The sequence below is a fragment of the Pinus tabuliformis genome, chromosome 7 (assembly GCF_031772625.1).
Source record: "Pinus tabuliformis cultivar Carrire ecotype Pingquan chromosome 7, CPIR1, whole genome shotgun sequence".
Lineage (NCBI taxonomy): Eukaryota > Viridiplantae > Streptophyta > Pinopsida > Pinales > Pinaceae > Pinus > Pinus tabuliformis.
Genome location: NC_142293.1, coordinates 976,802,546 through 976,825,214, shown reverse-complemented (window position 1 = coordinate 976,825,214; position 22,669 = coordinate 976,802,546). Strand labels below are relative to the sequence as shown.

Sequence of the window (22,669 nt, the reverse complement as noted above, 5' to 3'; positions counted from 1 at the left end):
ATCGATTCTTCTTATTAGGAAATAATTAATTCCCTTTTACTTTCAATTATTTATTTATTTTTGCTTCGTTTATATCAGGTTGGTATAAAATTATTTTTATTTATTGTAGACATTGAAATATTTTATTTATGATGAACATTAAATACAATATGTTTTCTTATTAGTCCCTGCCTGGACTATAGCGATCGATTGATCGTTGACTCAGCATTAATTCATCTATTGACCGATTTTTTTTCCGCTTAAACATATTTTAACCAAAGTTTAATGTTGACAATGTGATTCACTGAAATTTTAACCAAAGTTTTCATTTGAAAAATATTGTACCTCTTATTGCGGCCTTCACGTGGCCCGAGACAAAAATATTGTGGTAACTTTGTTTTATAAAACGTTTTCTGGCACCCTGCAGCAGTGATTTTTTCGTGCCTTCATTTTGCAAGAAGCAATACCATTTTATCCAAAGTTCTATCATTTTATATACAGTTGCCAATTTCTTTACATCAAAGTTTTTGCAATTTATTTATATCACAGCGTTTGAAATCTTTTATGCAAATTTTTTAAGTCTCCACTAGCTGCATGCCGGCCACCTGCATGTTCTTCGGGCCACTTGTCACCTCCTATATCTCCTGTCCTGTATTCGTTCCACGCAATAAACAATACATGCTCATTCCTCTTGCCCCTCCATGCTCATGTTAGCCCATTGTTCTCTGCAATAGTTGAGCCAGTCGTTGCCTGTTAATAACATCGTTAAACTTTGAATTTGAATCACGCAACATGCAAGTGCTGAAATGATCGAGTTTTTCATTAATTTTTGTTGTATGGCAGAGCAAGAGGAATCCCAAGCTATTCTGGATTTCTGCTGCTGCTCCCTTGACATCAGTGATTATAGCTACTGTATTCGTCTTCGCCACTAAGGCTGATAAACATGGCATTAGCATTGTAAGAATACATTATTCTCTGATCTCCATGATGACAAGTGGCTTTCTTCACAGCCATTGCCTCACCCCACCCACAGATTTCATCTTCTCTGTGCACATTTTATCTTTGTGACCATTGGACTCTGGAATTTGGTAACTCACACTTACTATTTTGTTTCCTGCAGATTGGTCACTTGAAAAAAGGGTTGAATCCACCTTCCCTTAACATGCTGCGTTTTAATGGCAGTTACTTAGGATTGGCAATAAAAACCGGGCTTGTCACCAGACTCATCTCACTCACGGTATTTATCATTAGCACTTTCTGTTTTGGTAAATACAGAGAATCATTTCAATCAATTCCATGCTTGTTGAATCATCCTAACGAGAATAGTTGTGATAATAATGTAACAGGAAGGTATAGCAGTGGGAAGAACATTTGCTTCAATCAAAGATTATCAGGTTGATGGAAACAAGGAGATGATGGCCATTGGATTGATGAACATGGCAGGCTCTTGCACTTCCAGCTATGTTACAACCGGTTACACACTCAATTCTTTCTATATACTATATTGATTTTAGTGGATTTTAATCATCATCAAATATATATTACAGGGTAGTTTTCTCGATCAAGCTCAATTCAATTATTTCAATTAATATTTGACTATCTTTAAATTCAATACACCATATTAATTTTAGTGGACTGTAATCATCATCATCATAGAATATATGTTGCAAAATCATTTTTTAGATCAATTATTTCAACTAATCTTTTACTATCTTTAAGTTATTACTCTTCGTGGGACTTTAATCATCATCATGGAATATATGTTGCAGGGTCATAGAATATATGTTGCAAGTCATTTTCTAGATCAATTATTTCAACTAATCTTTTACTATCTTTAAGTTATTAATCTTAGTGGGACTTTAATCATCATCATGAAATATATGTTGCAGGGTCATTTTCTCGATCAGCAGTAAATTACAATGCTGGCTGCAAGAGTGCAGTATCAAATATAGTGATGGCTTTAACAGTCATGGTTACCCTTCTGCTTCTAACGCCTTTGTTCTACAACACGCCTGGAGTTGTATTGGCATCCATAATAATTGCTGCAGTTCTGGGTTTAATCGACTTCCCTGCAACTTATTTCATATGGAAAGTTGATAAGATGGACTTCCTCGCATGTGTGGGTGCTTTCATGGGAGTCATCTTCATCTCTGTGCAGATGGGTCTTCTTATTGCGGTAAACATAACATAACGGACTTTTATTTCAGGCAATTCATGAAATTTTAAATTGTTTCTCTTCTTAATATTTTTAGTTTCATTCATTTTTTCAGGTCGGCATCTCTGTATTCAAAATACTTCTGCATGTGACGAGGCCTCACACTTCCCTTCAGGGCAGAATTCCTGGAACCAATTATAACAGAAACATAGAACAATACAGTGAAGCCACCAGAATCCCTGCATTTCTCATTCTTCGAATCGATGCCCCCATTTACTTCGCCAACTCGACCTACTTAAAAGAAAGGTTGGTCTGAGTTGATTTATAGTTTCCCAAGAGTCAGCATTAATGGTACCAGTCTTGAGAACAGTAAACCTGCATTGATTACACTGAGTTTGACAGCGCCTGAGGGTGTAAATTCTGTGCAGGATAATGAGGTGGGTAAGTGAAGAGGAGGACAGAATCGAGAGTGAAAATGAAGATACTCTGCAGTATGTCATATTGGACATGACTGGTAAGACAGTCAGGCATTAATCCACCCTCGCCTTTCATGGTTATTCTGACTACAAATTTCAGTTCTAATGGAGGCAGATATATGGTACATAATCCAACATGTTCTGTTGTTGTTTGCAGCTGTGACAACTATTGACACAACAGGGGTCAATATTGTTGTGGAGGTCAAGAAAACATTGGAGAAGAGAGGATTCCAGGTAGGCAGTTTTTCTGTGAATATGTCCATTTTAAATTTTAAATCGTTTGTCAAACATTTACATTACTATATATTCAAAAGTAAAGACCGATGTTTATTAAAGTAAAACATCTATGGTTAATATATTTAAAATTAAAAATATTCTTTAAGAAAGTAATTTTAAATACGGAAAAATAACTTAAATAAATTGAACATGGTTCCCAAAATTGGAAATTATCGTTTCAAAAGTAATCTTTCGTACGGAACGATAATTTTAAAAATAAATAGCTTTAATAATGATTTCCCAAATTCAAAATTTATATTTTCAATACGGAACAACAATTTTTAAATATATAAATTCAAAGATGCCTTCATATACAATTTTTTAAATATATAAATTGAAAGATGCCTTCACATGGTTTTGTAAAAAGTGAAACAGATTTAATTTGGGTTTTTATAAATTAAATCTTATTAATGTTATCCAATTTGGTTATGTGGGCGATTAACAGTATCTATTCCCTATATATATATATATTTGATTTTTCCTTTTTCTCGGTTTAGTTATGTGGGTGATTAACAGCTTGCATTCCCCGCATTCTCAACTCGGCATATCTTTGTTTCGTATGCAATGTGCCTTGTGGGTGTTCTTGTTATTCCAATTTTATTTCAGGGGTTTTTAAGTGTTTTCAATTTTTAAATCTGTAGTGTAGCTGCACTTTTTTAATTTAGGATTTGATTTACAGAGATGTCGCATCTGGGTCTTGTTGGGTTTTGAATCCTAAGTATTCCTTAAAAATGCAACAACGATTGAATTTTCTTTAATGAAGTTTAATTTACAGAAAAGATTCACCTGAAAAGACAGCTCTTTATAAATTCTAGTGCTCAGACAAGAAGGTTTGACATTCAGATTTCTAAATATTTTTATAAATTATACAAATTATGCAGCTCATCAAGTAAATTTCCCAGCAAAAAGTTTTAGAATTTTTTAATATTTGTTGTAAAATGCAGGTCAGGCACCAAGTCTAATGCAGGGCATGAATAAAACTTGAAAGTCTAAAAGAGGATCACTCCGATTTTTAATTTTTTCCTTCTTTTTAAAATGCCGCTAGTGAAGACGTATTCAGACTTCCAGATTTTTCTTTATAATGCAACTCCTGAATTAAACTTAAATTCACTTTCAACAAGCATTTATATTTTATTTCTTTATATTGCTCTAAGGCAATAACATTTAATAAAATTCGAATTTACATAAGAAAAAGCAATTGGATATTTATATGGATTTTGACGGAAGACGATGGGGATGGGGTTTGAACTTGTTATTGAAGAAGAGCAAAGGTGCCACGGGACGAGCTATTGCAGTCAACGTGGCACCTACCAAGTACTCCACGATGGCAACAACACCGAATGTTGTTTTTTTGCAATGCACGATGGCAACAAGGTCAAATTTACGTGGTAAGTGCGGATGAGGGCGTATATTAAGGTCAGTTCATCACTTGTCTACTGCTTCTACTGGTTTGGTGGGCCGGGCACTAATTCAAGGTAGAGGTATTGGCTCTTGGGGGACGCTTCCTGGCTCACTGGGAGACTCCAAAATAGTTATAGATTGGGCTCTGAGCCACAAATTCATTATAATGCCTTGCCTACAACATTGGTTGCAGAATGCTCAAAATCTGATGGCCTCTTTCTCCAATATCACCTTCGAGCATGTTTTTTGGGAGCAGAATCTGTGTGCTGGTGCTCTCTCCAAACATGATTCGATCCACTTTGACTCTCAGGTGGATGGCTCTGTCCGTGGATCTGGGACTTTCCTCTTCTAGCTCTAGGTTTTTTTTTCTTTACTTGCTCTATTTTTCCTCTGATTTTTGGGTTTCTGACGTGGGCCTCTAGATCATGTGGAGGCTTATCGTAGTTCCTTTTTGTTTTGGTAGTTTTAGTTTTTCCTTGTCCCTAATTGGATAGTGGATCAATTTTAGATTGCATGGGGCAATTTTTAGTTCTTCTGGCCCATTGTGGATCTGTGCCTATGTGCAACATTTGTTATGATGTATTTTTGGCGATTTCTGGAAGGTATGTTCCGGATTACTGCTCTTTCTTTTTGGTTTTCACTGGGCTATGGGGATAATGCGATCTATATATGTAAACTTTGTTTTTCAATGAAAGCAGTTTGTTTTTTTCCTGTGAAATTGAGAAGGAAGTCAAATTTACGAGGCAATTTCCATGAAAATCCCATGCCCTCCTAATGGTAATGGAAATGTTGAAGCAAGAACGGATATGTTGATGTTAAAACTGTAGAAATGGTTAATGTCAAAATGGCAGGGATGGGTTTCTTCTATAATTGATTTGTCTTCCTATTTCGAACTTGTCTATGTATGCAAGCGCTGATGTCCAAATTGTTAGGACGATACTTTCGGTCAACGAGCCCATTTTGATATTAAACTTAGTGGGCTGAGGATCAGGACCACGGACAAATAAATGCAATATATTTATCGCAAGTCTTCGTACTGTACTATTTATATTAAAATAAAGTTTATATTTTTGACAAATTAAAAATCAATAGGATTTCATAACAATTGTGATGTAAAAATCATGATTTCATATTTTTAAAAATAAACAGAAATTCGAATGTTTTTAAAAATGATTTAACTTTAAATTTTTATGTAAAAGGAGTTGATTAAATTATTTATTAATATAAAGGCTATAATAGATAAATTAAATATATATTAAATAAAAGTTTTGGACAATTTGGATTTATTAATTTTTAAAGTTATAAGTAATTTTGATATATAAATCCATAATTAATATTTTAAAGTGATTTATTGGTTTTTACGGTGAGTCTTTTTAGTGTGAATTAATCAACTACTATTTAAGGTAATCTATTAATTTTATATCTTAATAGTCATTTATAGGGATTTAATCTGGCTCACCACCACTGCTTTGCCAACAATAGACAAGACATGTTTATTAAAAAATAAAAAAAAAATTATTGTACTCTCACCAATATAATTCGTTTAAAAACAAATCTGCAAAAATAATTTGAAAACAATTTCAACCAACATCTTGTACTCTGACCAATACAATTCATTTAAAAACAAATAAAAAATAAAAAATTACACCGACATTTTTTTATTACAAAATAAAAAATTACTCTTATGATTTCAGTATTTAAAAATAATTTCGAAAAAATTTCGGCCGTTATGCCATCTACAACGTAGACCTTCTGGCAGGCCCCGGCAGGGACTACCGGCTGCATGCAACACTTGTTATATATGAAGTTGCTATTAAATTATATTAGTTAACATAGATATTTCAAATATTTTATTAAAGTCAACATTAAAATATTTCTAAAAAGTAAAATAATTATAAATCTTCTTTGTTAACAATTTTTTTGTTCTTCTTTAATTTCTTTATTTCTTTATATAAAGTTGTTATAAAATCATATTTAACATCAACATTTAAATATTTTATTTTTGTTTTAGAGCGAAATATTTTTTTTAACATACTTTAATATATTATTATTAAAATCACATATCAAATCTATGTTAACCGTAGTTTCTTTTAATTAAAACTAACCAATATGTATATTTATTTTTGTTTTTTATGACAATTCTTTTATTTAGTAAGTATTTTATTTTTATTTTTAAAAAAGACATGTGTGCGCTCTAGATTAAGCATAGAAGAAATGTTAAAAAATGAGAAGACAAAACTGGAATGAAACTTACACACTGGAAACTAGCAACTCATAAGTGAGCAAGCTACACCTGGTGATTGACCAAGAAATATGCTCTATCTCATTAATCATTAAATTCAAAATATATAAGTTTACATTCGATTTAGGGAGATTAAAAACCATCTCCTAGAAAATAGGAACTAACTCTAATCTAGGACACACACAACCGTGAAACAAACTTTCTACATTAATTTTCAACTCCCCCCTTAATGAAGAAAGGATTCACTTGCACACCTAACATCTCCCTAAACAATTCAAATTTAGTCTTCCCAAGAGGCTTGGTGAAGATATCAATAGTTTTTTCACAAGTGTCACAATATTCAATAAAAATATCTTTGGACTGAACCTTTTCTCTAACAAAATGAAATTGAGTATCAATATGTTTTGTGTTTTTATGGAAAACAAGATTATTTGATAGCTTGACTGAACTTTGGTTGTCGAATTTGATCACCTTTGGTTCACTAGACTTCCTGGCTACGTCTTCTAGTCCAGCTTTCAGTGTCAACCTCTATATTATTTATTCAAGAGCATATTATTACAAGTGTGAGCTCAAACCGAGTCTCAACACAATAGTGACAAAACAACAGGGATTTACTTGAAATCCTCAAGTCTATAAGAGTACACAGACTCTCCCTCTTGCTCTCTGTCTTCTGCTTTCTCTTGCTCTCTCTCTGTCTAAGCAATTGCTTCCCTCTTTTGCCCCCTTTTGTCTGCCACAGAGTGGTTTTTAAGCCTCTTGGCCCTGTCTGTTCACCTTCCTTTTCGGGCTCTCTTCCTCCTGACCTTTGTCCCTTCATCTCTCTGCCGAGCGTTAAACACTCATTGCAAAATGCTTAAGGCACATAGACAGTTGTTAACAAATGGAAAGATCTTGGGCATGGGTGAAAATCCCCTGAAATTACACGTCTTTGTTTAAAATGGAAATACACTAAAAACAATGGAAAATCCGACCAACAGACCAAAGCCGGAACTCAAAAGATACAAAGCCACATCTATAAACCTATCGGGTCCGCCATTCTATCGCAATGTCGCATTGTATGTGGCCAAACATCAATACACAGGGAAATACAAAGGAATCCACAAAAACCGAACTTCAAAAGAGTTAAATAATGAAAAGAGTTAAAATATAATGTCTTTTGAAAGTCCTACTTCTCTAATATATTTCTAGAATCGAAAACTCCTCACTTACCCTTAATCAAATATATAATATGTGCTACACTTTATACACAATATTAAGATAAAATACCAAAAAAATAAAATAAATAAGTTATCAAATTTACTTAACAATCAACATATTAATCATAATTATAACAAATTTAACCTTAAACCTTTAACTAATATTAAAATCATTCCTAACCATGGACCAAAACAATGCACTATACTCCTTAACAATAACTTACATCATCTGTTATGATAAAGGAGTATATTTCCTTAGTTCGAAAACTATGTCAAAATTTTTCTTACTTTTACCTTCCAAGTACCTTTTATGTTAGCATTTAATTGAATGAAAACTTTATAGATAGAAGCCAACATTGGGAAAGGGTAAACGAACAATAACACTGACACATAAGATGGTGCGTTAATGGGTCCCTTCAAATAGGGATGAAAGGGAGAGACATAAAACCTGTCCCCAACAAACCCCCAATATCAAGAGTAATAAGCTTGAAGATTACCAATGCTAGGGAATTCCAAGGTTAATAACAAATGAACAAAACAAGGCTCTGATATTGGGGTTGACCTTGGGGTACATATTGAGGCTGGGGTCGACCTTGAGGAATGTATTGTACCACAGGTATATACTGTCCTTGAGGTTACCCCCCAGACGCAATTTGTGTCCTCACCCCGAATTCTACGGGATGTCCTCAACAATTCGGCCACGGAAACAATCTCAGGAGACTGGCCCCGAAGTCTACAGGACTGTCTTGGTAATTCCGCCACAGTTAAAGACTTTTAACTACTGCACACGCAAACAAAGTAAAATCTCAAAGCAAACTGCCTAAAGTCTCTAAAGAACCAAACAAATTTGAAGCACACGCTTAAAGAATCTAGAGCATCAAACCAAGCACAAACAGTAGCCTTCCGGATCGAAAGCGCTAGTTGGAGATGAAACCCAACATCGCCGGATTCAGTACAGAAGTGGCGGGTGGAATAGTTACCCCGGCAACCTGCTTAATGAATAGACCGGCACAAGTTCCTCCACTTTAACCGTCTCGAGTGAAGTGAACCCCCCGGAAAATCCAAGTGAGTCTAGCCGACATTTGCTCCAGGTACAGTGGGATCTTCCCTCCACCGTCACCTCGGTAGAATCCTAAAGATTATGGTCACTAAGGTTACCAACAACAACAAGTACACCTGGGGGAACAGTCTACACTCTGACAGCACGCAAGGGCAGAGTATCAAGCTCAATCCCCTTGCCGGCTCCTTGACAGTAATCCAAGGTTTACCGACAAGTGACCCCTGGCTCCTCGACAATGGTTAATCCGAGGTTTACTGTTTGTAATACGTGCATGTCTGGCATCGTTCCCAACGAGGGAGGATTGATCCCCTCACTGGTTCGGACACGAGCTCGTGCTTCTCCTTTAAGAGGAGCTTTCCCAGAGTATAAATGAAACAACTGGATTTAATCTATCACAAGATAAGCTATTTGTTTGGTTTTGTTGTCTTGGAGAGTTTATTACTCTCCTACTCCAAGACACTAGCCTGATCTATATTGTTGTTTCAGAGCCCTAGTAAATAAAAAGTTACTAAGTTGATTTTACTTTAAGCGTTAATTTTATGGCTTTCTTAAGACAAAAGGTAGTGGAGATGAAACTGGTGGTGTGTAGACTCGACTCTCAACCACTACAAATATGCACCTAAGATGATTTACACTACTTTTCTTTTTCAATGAATCTCCTAGCTAAGAGAGTTGGAAGAATGCAAATTTTATAGAAAACAACTTTCTTAACAAAGACAATCAAAGAAACAATTTTCTTTATCTTTTCAAAACATGCAACTCATGACCACTAATTATTCACGAAATTTCCTTTTTCTTCAAAAGACTACAAATGCTACCAAAGCAAACTTTGTTTCCAAAAGAATTTTTGTATTTTTCCTATATTAATCAAGCATGTAAAACTATTTATCAAAAATAAAATTTAACAAATCTAAGGCAATCAAATCAAAATCACTCAAAAGCAAATTAAAGGGAAATTTTCCTAAAAGCAAAAACTAATGAGGGTAAATGGTTAAAACAAATCCTGGAAGCTTCTGGAAGAGGAATCTTCGAGATTCTTTATAGATTGGGAATGGTTATGTAACACTTGAGAGAGATAAAAACATCTTTAAATGAGTTTCCAAAGTCAGAAGTTGAAAATGCTCAAGAGATAAGAAATAACTTAGGAAAGGTAGCCCATGTGAAGAAATGACTTAGGAAAAACTACACAACAATCACTTGGCTATCTTTGTAACCAACATAGATATGTAGAAGGGTCAGACATAAAAGGAACTTCAAATTCGTCTACTTACACTAAATTATGTTTGTTCCTTACCTGCAAATAAAATAATGTGTGGTTGATGGGCCACTTACTTCCTTCCTATTACACTATGTGAGCCTAAAAAGGGAGATGAAAAACTTAGTGCTTTCAGAAAGATTTCAGATGCAAGCCCAGGATCGTCTAAAAGACGCAAGGGAAGCAGGGGCTACTCCCTTTCTTTAATAACACAAGTTCCTAGTCCCAATGCTAATGAAGTAAAGATGCTTTGGTTAGTAAAAAATATGAGTGAATTATGGGCCACTTACTCCTTTGCTAATTAAACTATTTGACTTCGGTAAAAGAGCAAAACAAATTGAAAAAATGTGTGGATTATGGCCACTTACTTTTCCCGTTATTAAGCTATGTGTGAAATGTAAAAATTTTAAAGTAAATGCTAAGTAATTGCCCTACTAATACTGATTATTAAAACAATCTGAACTATATGGAACAATTGCAGAGGTGAAGGCAATTCACTAAAGGTTGCCAGTCACCCATGAAAGAAAAATTACAATGATTGTTTTTGTTCTTTGTAAACTGTGGGGTTAGGCTCTGCACAAGCGAGCGAACTGTGTGTCAATCTGCAAGAAAATGATAAGTGTTAAGCCAAATTATAGATATTAAGAGTGAGAATGATTATAAGCAATATGCATTATCAATGTTCTAAATTTAAACTTATATGATTAAAGAACAACATATTTTATAAATGATACTATACTAGAAATAATTTGACTAAAATTTACAATCTCATTAAAACAAATTTGTATTGAAGAACTAAAGGCAAAATTTATACCTTTACCATAAATTCAGTTAAATTAAATGACATCTTAAGCAATAACACAAGGCCATGTGCAAGAAAATTAAAGTAGAGTATGAAGAAGTATCAGAGTACTTTGTAAAATAAATGTAGAGATAAAAAACTATACTAATTATATGTTATTAGTCAATCTGAACTGCATTATCTAATATTTTTTCTCAAAACTTTGGAAATGAGTGGATATTTATGGTAGGAATGTAGCTTGAATATGATATATATTTAATACATTAAATTTTTTATGATACATTCCATTAAATAAATTCAATAATCTAAAATTATAATTATCTCAATTTCACACAGTGAATTAAAAAATCTTAAAAAACAAAAAATCTGATAAAATTAAAAAAAAAAAAAAAAAAAAAAATTGCATCAAAAAAATTATGATGCATTCCATTAAATAAACTTAACAAATTAAAATTATAATTATCTCAGTTTCACACACAGAATAAAAAAATCTTAAAAAAACATATAAAAATAACAACATTAAACTACATTTCATGTTAAAATTTATAATGAATTATATAAATATCATTAAACTCATCATAAAATTTAGGTAAAGAATTAAACAATTAAAAAAAGAAACAACTCGTAAAATTTAATAATTTTAATAATTACCTTTTTAATTTTGGACAATCTTTTACACTATTTAACGAAGGAGGAATTGCACACTATGAATCCTTAGTATCCTATCCATGTTGGAGAGGGAAAAAAAAAAAAAATCCCAAATTTCTACCACTGTTCTATTGATTGGTCCTACTGATGGGGATGAACAAAAATGAGTCTAATCCTATATCCAATATAATTCTATGTATAGTACTCAAAACTGTCAATGTAAAAAGTGTATGTATGAATTTGGGGTAATACATTGAAAAACTGAAGGCACTATTCTTTCTCTTGTACACTTCACTTGATTTGTCTGTAGATCTTCCAGTGTACCATCCACCATAGTTGTAACTTTTAGTGCCAATAGTAACCCAAAAATGTCTTTGCACCATCCACACTAGGGAAATAAGGTGGTTCAAAATATATATGACGTAGGGCATCACAAGCACCTAGATATGATGGACCCTTCATTTCAGTGCTACCCATGGTTGTTACTACCAGCTGCTGATATGAGAAGAAAAACCTTTTCACCGCGACTTCTATTGCCTGGAAGGCCAACAGAACATGTATTGTTGCAACATGGTAAGCACCTGAAGTGTTATGTGAGCACAGTCCATGTGAATGAAACAAATGCATAAGTGCCTCCTGGAGCCTTGGTCCACCCTTTGGATCAGCCTCAACACCGATGACTTTGGGCACCAGATGCCTTAGTTCCTTGCATGCATTTGTAAGGTCTCTAAGGGGGGCAGACCGAAGGCAATATGCGCCTGCAAGCGTACTAGTGCTGCTAATTGCCAACTGGTGTTTAAGGCAAAGGAAATCATCTGGGTCCATCACTAGAAGCAAATTCACAATTTCTGTGAGCATGTTCCACATCCTTTCAACCATCCAACAGTCTGTGGATGCTCCTATGAAATCCCCAGAGTCTATTCTTTCATATACTCTCTGCAACAATTCTTGGCCTACAAATACCCACGCCTCAAAGATCTGGAGGACATTGCAAAGTTTGGCATCTTCTAGATTATGGAACTGTTTATGTTGTTTTAAAGAGTGCAAATATCTTGGCTTGCAGATTCTATCATATTCAAGAAGAGGCTTACCTGACATATTTGGTTCCCCCAGACCTAAAGTGAAGGGAGTCCTCTGCATATGGCCTTCAATGGCAAGCCATATTCTAGAAACCATAGCTTTAGCGCTTTTCCATGTACCCAAATGAGGAAGTAAGCTCTCTTCACTTGTTTTGCTAACCACAGGTAAAGCACCAGGTCTCTGCCATACCTCATGGAAAACTTTCCATGAGAGAACACCACTACTTACTGACAACTGAAGAGTGGGAACCTGCTTGTCATTTTCACAAATCATTGAAATCAACTCAATCTGGGAACTAGTTAAGGATTCAAGCCTTCTCTTCCATTCCTCTTTGTCAATGTAAGTCCTTGTGTCACAGAGCACAGACGAAACAAACTGAAAAGTAATCTCCAATGACTGTAAGGCAGCCTTTACCAACCCCTCTCTAGACCAACCAGGCCATTCCTTGAATTTCCACATGGCACTGAGCTCGAGGAGATGCACATACTGCTCGTAACCTGCACACTCCATGGGGGAGGGCTCTATGGATTCTTCAACAAAGGCAAAATAGGATGCCATTTTTTTACAGGACATATTTTTTGCCTGCAAACATAACGAGGAGAGTAAAGACACTAATGCTCTCCATATACCATAATCTAAAAAGAACAACATAATAATAGAATAAACACTAAAATACATTTTAAACACTAAAATTTTGAAAACTGGAATAGAATAAAATGTTCTTAAATCCTTGATATATTTTAAAAGCCATAATATATCAAAAAACTATATATAATACGGTACTGGACAAAAAACATATCTATTTGTTGCAACTCAACTTTTTATGTAGATGATAAAAACTCAACACATAAATAATGAAAAGAGTTAAATAATGTCAACACATAAATATATATTTTTCCAGTTAACAAAGTGAATAGATATAAGCTAAATATACGGTGGTTGGTCTGTTTCACTTTGGGATTTTTTTATTATGAAACGAAAAAGTAAATTTACTTCAAACTCGTACATTCTCGTTGTCCTTCAATCTTGAAGTGTACATATTTGACTGCCAGACGAAATTATGTTGAAGTGTACATATTTGAACTGCCAGACCAAGTTATTGGACATTTTGTAGGGTTTCTTTTCTAATATAAATACTATTTTCCATGGACATTTTGTACATCTTATGTAGTGTTTGTTTTCTAATATAAATACTATTTTCCATCGACTCCGATATTTAATGGTCTTACACATTAATATCATTTAAAGCGTTTCTTGCCATTTTGTTTAACTGAATTTGAGCAGTATCATGAACATTCGAATTCTGATCAAAACCCTTTTATATAGAAGTTCTTGATTGTTATTATCAATACCAAAGGCATGGATCTCTCTGACCGAAAATTGGTTAAGGATCTGGTATCGATCTCTCCAATCAACAATTGGTTAAGGCTTCTTTGTAGTTTGGTCACAATATATATTTGGGCTTCAATATACATAGTTTTCTGTATATCTTTTCAATACAGATAATTTTCTCTTTATCGTTTTAATATGTTTTAGTATCGTTTGGAAAATATGTTCTCCGAGTGCTGAAACAAAAGCGATGGGGGAGTGTCCACGCAGCGCGGAAATGGCGGAGCCATCTGTTTGCAACTGCCAACCAGAGATGATCGTCTCGTCCTTGGCCATACAGTGATCGCCTCGTCTCTCAGCGCCCAATCAGGAAGCCTCCTGTTGGGTCCCTATAATACTAGTGATTACCCCATTACTATTGTAGTTATACCCCTTATTTATATTGATGTACCCATGTAGTGCCCATATTGTTACTATTGTGCCACATAGAAGCCCACTATTGTTATTGTTGTGCCCTACAATATTATTGTTATGTAGGCTTTGATTGTATTGGGACCACTTAGACTCCTATATATAGAAAGGAGGTATTTTCATTTGTATCATCCAAGAATTGTTCATTTATGTAATGTAAAGGAGGTTGCCCCCTCGAAGAGGCTGAATTCTAAGGCGTGGATCTCTCTTTTCTATCATTTTGTGAGCTGGTTTCATAACATTTGGTATCAGAGCTTTGGATTCTAGGGTTTCGCTGCTCCAAACAGGTCATCGTGGCATTTTCGCTATAACTTTTTTTCTGTGACGTTTCAGAAATCGAAAAAAAACCCATTTGAGAAGAATTGGCGCTGAACCTTGGGTCCAAATTTCAGAGCTTTTCTCGCGATATTTTCGGAGATATTATCTGAGGAAGTTGGTCTTTTTGCAGACTCCTGAATTACATTCAAAACAGGTGACCGGGGGAAAATCGTCATAACTCTCTCTCTGAGGATCGGATTAAAATTCCGTAAAAAGGTACAGAAAGAGGACGGACTGTAGCTTCTTGTGTGTGTGTTTCAGATTCAAAGGTTGAAACAGTGACTCGTGGCACGTCGTACAAGTTCGCTCTACTGAACCAGTCTAAAAGCAAGTCACTGTGGGAGATTTCACATAACTCTTCCTTGGAGAATCCAATTTGGCTCAGACTTGTGGCATTGGAAAGAGGACGCGGAAGGCTACTACAGGTAGCAATTTCAGAATTGGAGGATCCGAAATTACAGAGATACATCAGATTCAATATCAGGCATCTATAAAGTGGAAAAAAGGTGTGTAGTTTTTATTTTTATTTTTGTGTAAGCTTGGTTTAACGGAATTCAAAGGGCATAGTAAAACTTTATTATCGGTAACTGATGCCCCGAGGAAAGAAAATGCAAACACCTAGTAAGGAACCTGAAAGCTCTAGCATGACTCATGAAGAAGAGGAAGAAATGCTACATGATATATCAAAATTACAAGAACAAGTGCAACAAATGTCATGCTCACAAAAGCTAACAGAAGCTAAGATAAGTGGCGTGGAATCTAAGGTAAATGGCGTGGAATCTAAGATAAAGGGAATGGAAGCTAAGATGGATGGCATGGAAGCTAAGATTGACGCTAAATTTGATGGCATGGATGATAAGATGGATGAATTGAAGAAGTTGCTACAAGAAAGGGTCACTAATGGTGAAAAGGTAGTAAAGGAAACTCATGATGAGAATAAAAGAAATGTTAATCATGATTCCATAGACTCTAATGTTGGATCGAAGACTCACCATGTTCCAAAAATCGATGTGAGGAAGTTTGATGGCAAGGATCCCGCCACATGGATATTACAGATGGAGCAATTCTTCGATCTCAATAATGTGCAAAACACACAAAAGGTACGTATGGCAACTTTATATTTGGAACCAAATCAGTTTGTATGGTATCAATGGCTTTGTTCTCGTAAACAATTTATCACTTGAGCAATTTTTACGGAAGAATTGATAGCACATTATGAGGATACAAAAAGCAACACTTTTTTTAGCCAATTGATGAATCTCAAACAAAAGGGTTCAATAATGGAGCACATTGAGGAGTTCCAAAAATTGAACATAAGGATAAAAGATATTCCAGAGGAGCATAGGATTGATGTGTTCATAGGGTCTTTAAAGGATAATATCCAACATGATGTGCGCCTTTGGGAACCTGATTCATTAGAGAAGGCATTCAGGTTAGCAAGAAAAATGGAAAGCAAAATTATGGCAACTAGGAAGCATACCATTCACAACTATAAAGATGGAAGTGTTGTTGCCCATAGTCTTCCACAACCTACAAGGTTGACACCGCAACAATTGGAAGAAAAAAGAGCAAAAGGGCTTTGTTACAATTGTGATAGCAAATACACAAAAGGTCATAAGTGTGCTGAGAAGAAATTATTCTACATAGATTGTGAAGAGGAAGAAGAAAAGGAGCAAGAAAGGTCAAAAGAAGAGGATATATTCCAGGAACAAAGCCTATATGAAGAACAAATAAATCCGACCATATCTTGTAATGCATTGGCGGGAATTACCACTCCTCAAACCATCAAGATAGAAGGACAAATCAAGAAGAAAAAGGTGATAGTGTTGATTGATTCAGGAAGCACCCACAATTTTATTCATTGTAGGGTAGCAAAAGAATTAAATTGCTTCCTATATCCAGCACCAGAGTGTCAAGTGATGATTGCAAATGGAGGAACAATAAATTGCTCTGGAAAGTGCCATAATATCAAGCTATCCATGGGAGAATATGTATTGACTAGCCCAATGCTTTCCATTCCAATGGGAGGTGTTGATGTTGTACTAGGAGTCCAATGGCTACAATCCTTGGGTACAATAGCTTTTAATTTTCAAGAACTTTTCATGAAATTTTCTGTGGAAGGAAAGGAAGTTGAATTAAGGGGTATTGCAGGGAAACCAGGAAAGATAATCAGCTCTAATGGTATGACAAAGCTTCTAAAAAAGGAGCAAAGGGGTGTAATTGCACAATTATGTTCGCTAGATGTTTCCACATTAGAATCATCTATTTCTTCAGATCTCCAAAAAGTCCTGGACAATCATTCCAAGGTATTTGAGACTCCCAAAGGTCTCCCACCTATGCGTGATCATGATCATGCTATTCATATGATTCCAGGAAGTGTTCCTCCAAACATCAGGCCGTACAGATATCCCTATGTCCAAAAAAGTGAAATTGAACGTATGGTTGCAGAAATGCTAGAGGCTGGTATAATTCAACCGAGTCAAAGTTATTTCTCTGCTCCAGTAGTATTGGTGCACAAGAAGGATAGATCATGGCGCATGTGTCCGGATTATAGGGAGCTCAACAAGCTCACTATTAAATATAAGTTCCCCATTCCTGTCATTGATGAATTACTGGATGAATTGCATGGATCAATTTACTTCACCAAGTTGGATCTTCGTTCAGGATATCATCAAATCAGAATGAAGATTGAAGACATTCTGAAAACAGCATTTAGAACTCATGAGGGTCATTATGAATTTTTGGTCATGCCTTTTGGCCTTACCAATGCACCTTCAACATTTCAAGGTTTGATGAATTCAATTTTCAAACCATTCCTTAGAAAATTTGTGTTAGTATTTTTTGATGATATACTTATCTACAGCAAGTCTTGGAAGGATCATGTTGAACATGTCGACAGGGTGCTACAACTATTGGAAGAGAAACAATTATATGCCAAAAGATCCAAATGTTTCTTTGGAGTCCAGGAGGTGGAATATTTGGGTCATATTGTATCTCATGAAGGAGTTAAGGTAGACCCTACCAAAATTAAAGCCATTAAGGAATGGAAAATTCCCACATCCATAAAGCATTTGCGCGGATTTCTTGGGTTGACAGGGTATTATCGCAAGTTTGTTAAGAATTATGGGAGAATAGCAGCACCTCTAACGACATTATTGAAGAAAGATGCATTTTCTTGGACTCTGGAAGCAACAAAGGCCTTTGAACATCTTAAAGAGGCAATGTGCCAAGCGTCGGTCTTAGCTACACCGGACTTCACAAAAACCTTTACTGTGGAATGTGATGCTTCAGGAAATGGAATTGGTGCTGTTCTAATGCAACATGAAAGACCCATTGCCTTTGAAAGTCGTCCAATCAAGGGAAAGTTTCTAAGAAAAGCTATTTATGAGAAGGAAATGTTGGCAATACTCCATGCACTTAAGAAATGGCGACCCTACCTAATGGGAAGACACTTCAAGGTAAAAACAGATCATGATAGCCTTAAATACTTTTTAGAACAAAGATTATCCTCTGAAGAGCAACAAAAGTGGGTCACAAAGATGTTGGGTTATGACTTTGAAATCATCTACAAAAAGGGGAAGCAAAATGTGGTGGCAGATGCACTCTCAAGGAAGGATGAGGATGTTGAAGCATTGTTGTGCGCTATTTCTATCATCCAACCAGATTGGATAAATGAAGCAAGGGAGGAATGGAAGAATGACGAAGAATTATGGGCACTTATTCGAAAGCTACAACAAGATTCCAGTACGTCTGATACATTTAGCTGGAAAAATGATTCGTTATGGTACAAAGATCGCTTATACCTCTGTAAGAATTCCCAGCTAAAACAAAAGATTCTTATGGAATTGCACACTTCTCCCTTAGGAGGGCACTCAGGATTTTTAAAAACTTACCACAGGGTGAAGAAGGAATTTTTTTGGGATGGCCTTAAATCAGATATTCATAAGTTTGTGGCAGAATGTTTGGTTTGCCAGCAAAATAAAGTTGAAACAATTAAGACACCGGGTCTATTACAACCTTTACCCATTCCAAGCCAACGTTGGGAGGAGGTATCAATGGATTTTATCACAGGTTTACCCAAGTCTGAGGGAAAGAGTGTCATCATGGTGGTAGTTGACAGAATTACCAAGTATGCACACTTTTGTGCATTATCACATCCATTTAAAGCCAGTACAGTTTCTACTGCATTTATGGAAACAATTCAAAAGCTACATGGAAACCCAAAGATTATTGTAAGTGACAGAGATCCCATTTTCACTGGAAATTTTTGGACAGAATTATTTTCTTGTCTTGGTACTCAGTTAGCTCATAGCTCATCTTATCATCCTCAATCTGATGGGCAAACTGAGATAGTAAACAAATGTTTGGAAGGATACCTTCGTTGCTTTGTATCTGATAAACAGACACAATGGGTCAAATGGTTGCCTCTAGCTGAATGGTGGTATAACACTTCCTTTCATACAGCAACAAAAATGACCCCATTTATGGCACTTTATGGGTATCAACCACCATCCATCACATCATATTTAAGAGAAAATTCTAAGGTTCAGGCAGTGGAACATCACATCGAACATCAACAACAAGTCCTCCAACTCTTAAAGGATAACCTTGTGTTGGCACAGAATAGAATGAAACAACAGGCAGATCAGCATCGCAGTGAAAGAAGTTTTGATGTAGGTGATTGGGTATTCCTACGGCTACAACCATATAAGTAAATGTCCCTAAAGCAAGCTAAGAAGGATAATAAATTATCACCAAAGTATTATGGTCCGTACAAGGTGTTGCAAAAGATTGGTACTATGGCATACAAATTGGAGCTTCCTGCAGCTTCTCGATTGCACCCAGTTTTCCATGTTTCATGCTTAAAGAAGGTTATAGGCGACAAGCTCCCAGTTCAAACAATATTGCCAGAACTTGACGAAGAAGGAAAAATTATATTGGAACCGGAAGCAGTTATAGAAACAAGAAATCGACAGCTACGAAATCGATCAATTTCAGAGTACCTTATCAAGTGGAAGAACTTATCCGCTGAAGATTCCACATGGGAGGACGAGAATTTTATGCAGAAGTATCCTGAACTACTCAAGCGTTGAGGACAACACTTTTTGAAGGAGAGGGGCATGTTGGGTCCCTATAATACTAGTGATTACCCCATTACTATTGTAGTTATACCCCTTATTTATATTGATGTACCCATGTAGTGCCCATATTGTTACTATTGTGCCACATAGAAGCCCACTATTGTTATTGTTGTGCCCTACAATATTATTGTTATGTAGGCTTTGATTGTATTGGGACCACTTAGACTCCTATATATAGAAAGGAGGTATTTTCATTTGTATCATCCAAGAATTGTTCATTTATGTAATGTAAAGGAGGTTGCCCCCTCGAAGAGGCTGAATTCTAAGGCGTGGATCTCTCTTTTCTATCTTTTTGTGAGCTGGTTTCATAACACCTCCCTTGCCAGCTGCTCGCTCCTCCACGTCCTTTTCCATGCAGGAACGCCATCGCCCTTGTCTGCCAGGTTGCTCAAATCATCCACCCGTCTCTCAGCTTCATGCATATCGACGCCTGCCACTCCCTGCTTGAGAGAACCCCTTATTTAACCCGTCCATCAGCTTTCCCTTCGGTTTTCCGTCTTCGGCCCTCCTGGCCGGGGAGTGTATCGGTTTCTCCTCCTCCCTCTGCTCTCGTTTCCGCCCGACTCCTGGGCTCTCTTTTTCGGCGTTTTGGTCCCTGCGTTTTGGTCTCTTTCTGAAAATGCGTTTTGGTCCCTACGTTTCGGTCTCTTTCTGAAAAAAATGTTTCAGTATCGTTTCAATATACATAGTTTTCTGGATATGGATTCAATATATATAGTTTTCTCTATATTGTTCAAATAGATGTAGCTATCTACAATAGTTTTTTAACACTGTATAGTTTTCTTTTGCATCACATAGTTTTCAGTGTAGTTTGCATCACATGTCTTTTTAGCGTAGCCGACATGTGCTTGGCTCAAACCGCGAAGAAGGGTTCTGCGTGGAGTCGAGCTCTGAACCATCACCGTTTGGGCAGAGAAAAGATGATGGCGAAGCTGAAGATGAAGAAATCCTCCCTCCGCCGAAGCCGTAGCGTAACGCTGGCAAGGAGACAAAGATTGGCCAATATTGATATAAAGACAGATAGCCATGACGATGGCTCCATTGAAAGGAAACTTGGGACTCTGCAGAGGCTCGTTCCCGGTGGCAGAAGCATGGGTTTTGATACCCTTCTTCAGGAGACCGCGGACTACATAATGAATCTTGAAGTGCAAGTTCACGCCATGGAGGCCCTCAGGAGAATTTTACACGAGTTCTACTAGTGTATGGACGAAGCCACCACGCAACAGAAGCAGGGATCAGCTTCCCCTTCTGTAATAGTAGTTATGATATTGAAAATTATATAGAGATCACAGAAGATATTTTCCAGATTGAAAGTTTAAAGCAAATCCAACTGGTTTTTGTCAAAAGATATAACATGACTTATAGATGGATCAAGCACGGCAGACAAAGACCTATATGAATCAGACCGAGGACGAACTTGATCCAAATTGCATTTGTAAGTTTCAATGGTGACCGACGGTAAACAAATTTACACATCTTGCCATTATGTCTTGAAAATTTTACAGAGAACGCATAAGATATTATTCATATCCTAAATCAAACTTGTTTGCCTGGCTTTCAAATAGATTTAAAAAGATATTACTTGACTTCTATTTGGAGGGAAATAGATGTTAAAATTCACCAAGAATTCGCAGGCTTCAGGGGCACTAACCTTGCCAGCCGCAAATCTCGATAACCAATGGCCAGCTCCTCCAGGTGCTCCTCCAGGTATTGAACGTCTCCTCTGTTCTGTTCGCCGAATGGTTTTGCAGGTTTTGCAGATAATGTTCTGTTCGGTTTTGCAGGTTTTGTTCTGTTTGCCGCGGAGTAGGAATGGTTTTGAAGGCCGGAGGAGGTTGGTCCCATTCGTGCCATCTGTAAATGAGCTCTCCCGAGCATTAATATGATTTGAGTGGAGGCCACGCGCTCCCGTATTTGATCAATATGTCATCAATACGATTTGATCAATATGTCATCAATACGATTTGAGGGAGGCTGCGGGTGGCTGCGGGCAGGGTCGCCGGGGCATCGATGGGCAGCCGGAGAGGGATACCGGAGACCGATGATGTATGGACGGGGATGGTGGTCGCCGGGCTGTCAGAGGGGTACCTCCATAGCATTAACTTTGCTATGGAGGTGGAAATAGGAATTGCCTTCCGATGAGGGTCTCAGGGGAAAGGTCTGACTGGTCGTGCATGTCGTGCAGTTGTCCAGAATCCATGCCAAGCATCCCGATGACACCACTGTTGTGACCAGACAGGTACGCTCCAGATGAAAGGTCCCTCGTCCCATCTGGGATCCACCCGGAAATTAATTAAAACTAAATACGAGTAATGCAGGTACACTCAGGACCACCCAGGCGATACTCTAGTCCATATCCATGTCAGACAAACTAATCTGCCCATGACAGCGCATATGGATGTAAGTGGCCGTCCAGGGGTTAAATTTGACGCCCGTATGCCCGTATTTCGCATTTTTACCCGTAAAATATGTTTTAGTTTTAAACCTCCACGTCATGCGCAATTTGCCATTCATTTTCAAAAATGTCATATTGATGGGCATGTTTAAAAATTAAAAGTTTTAAAATTTTCTTTTAAAATTTTATTTTTATATATATGTTTAACCTTTAGCGTTTATTGTGACAAAGTACAATGATCGGATCTGCGGATTTTGCATTCAATTTGCATTTAGAATGAAACTTACCAAGTTACCACTGTTACCAGTTAGTACCGCTGCCAGCTGGTAGCACCATGGCTACAAAGCCCGAGGCCATACGTCAGATCCTAAGGCGAAAGGTCTGAAACTTTATCTGCTCAATGTTTATTCATGTGCTTTTGGTTGACGTTTACTCATAGACCAGA

General features: G+C 36.5%; 3 protein-coding genes across 3 annotated transcripts; 2 read left to right on the top strand and 1 right to left on the bottom strand.

The window, feature by feature from the left end:
* Window positions 1-573: 573 nt before the first annotated feature.
* On the top strand, window positions 574-3,864 carry LOC149250878 (putative sulfate transporter 3.4). Its single transcript, XM_089453777.1, has 9 exons — window positions 574-630; window positions 823-936; window positions 1,100-1,216; window positions 1,326-1,452; window positions 1,869-2,155; window positions 2,250-2,440; window positions 2,563-2,648; window positions 2,768-2,888; window positions 3,831-3,864. The coding sequence occupies exons 1-9, from the start codon at window positions 574-576 to the stop codon at window positions 3,862-3,864; spliced, it is 1,134 nt and encodes a 377-aa protein (XP_089309903.1).
* Window positions 3,865-11,835: 7,971 nt separating this feature from the next.
* On the bottom strand, window positions 11,836-20,251 carry LOC149250877 (nematode resistance protein-like HSPRO2). The gene is made up of 3 exons (XM_089453776.1): window positions 20,144-20,251; window positions 12,760-13,152; window positions 11,836-12,468 (listed from the first exon to the last, which is right to left on the bottom strand). Exons 1-3 carry the CDS (start codon window positions 20,249-20,251, stop codon window positions 11,836-11,838), a joined length of 1,134 nt encoding a protein of 377 aa, XP_089309902.1.
* Window positions 20,252-20,294: 43 nt separating this feature from the next.
* LOC149250876 (transcription factor bHLH149-like) lies at window positions 20,295-21,238 on the top strand. Its single transcript, XM_089456493.1, has 2 exons — window positions 20,295-20,491; window positions 20,628-21,238. Exon 2 carries the CDS (start codon window positions 20,672-20,674, stop codon window positions 21,026-21,028), a length of 357 nt encoding a protein of 118 aa, XP_089312619.1. The 5' UTR covers window positions 20,295-20,491; window positions 20,628-20,671; the 3' UTR covers window positions 21,029-21,238.
* Window positions 21,239-22,669: the final 1,431 nt, after the last annotated feature.

Bases quoted from the DNA above. Each gene is read 5' to 3' on its own strand.
- LOC149250877 (XM_089453776.1), bottom strand. From the start codon at position 20,251: ATGCATGAAGCTGAGAGACGGGTGGATGATTTGAGCAACCTGGCAGAC. The intron at 13,153-20,143 runs GTGTTATGAAAC...TTATGTTTGCAG, and splicing joins GCGAGCAGCTGGCAAGGGAG to GCAAAAAATATGTCCTGTAA. The intron at 12,469-12,759 runs GTATGGCAGAGA...AATGTCCTCCAG, and splicing joins CATGGAAAGTTTTCCATGAG to ATCTTTGAGGCGTGGGTATT.
- LOC149250878 (XM_089453777.1), top strand. From the start codon at position 574: ATGCCGGCCACCTGCATGTTCTTCGGGCCACTTGTCACCTCCTATATC. The intron at 937-1,099 runs GTAAGAATACAT...TGTTTCCTGCAG, and splicing joins ATAAACATGGCATTAGCATT to ATTGGTCACTTGAAAAAAGG. The intron at 1,453-1,868 runs GTTACACACTCA...TATATGTTGCAG, and splicing joins TTCCAGCTATGTTACAACCG to GGTCATTTTCTCGATCAGCA.
- LOC149250876 (XM_089456493.1), top strand. From the start codon at position 20,672: ATGTGCTTGGCTCAAACCGCGAAGAAGGGTTCTGCGTGGAGTCGAGCT.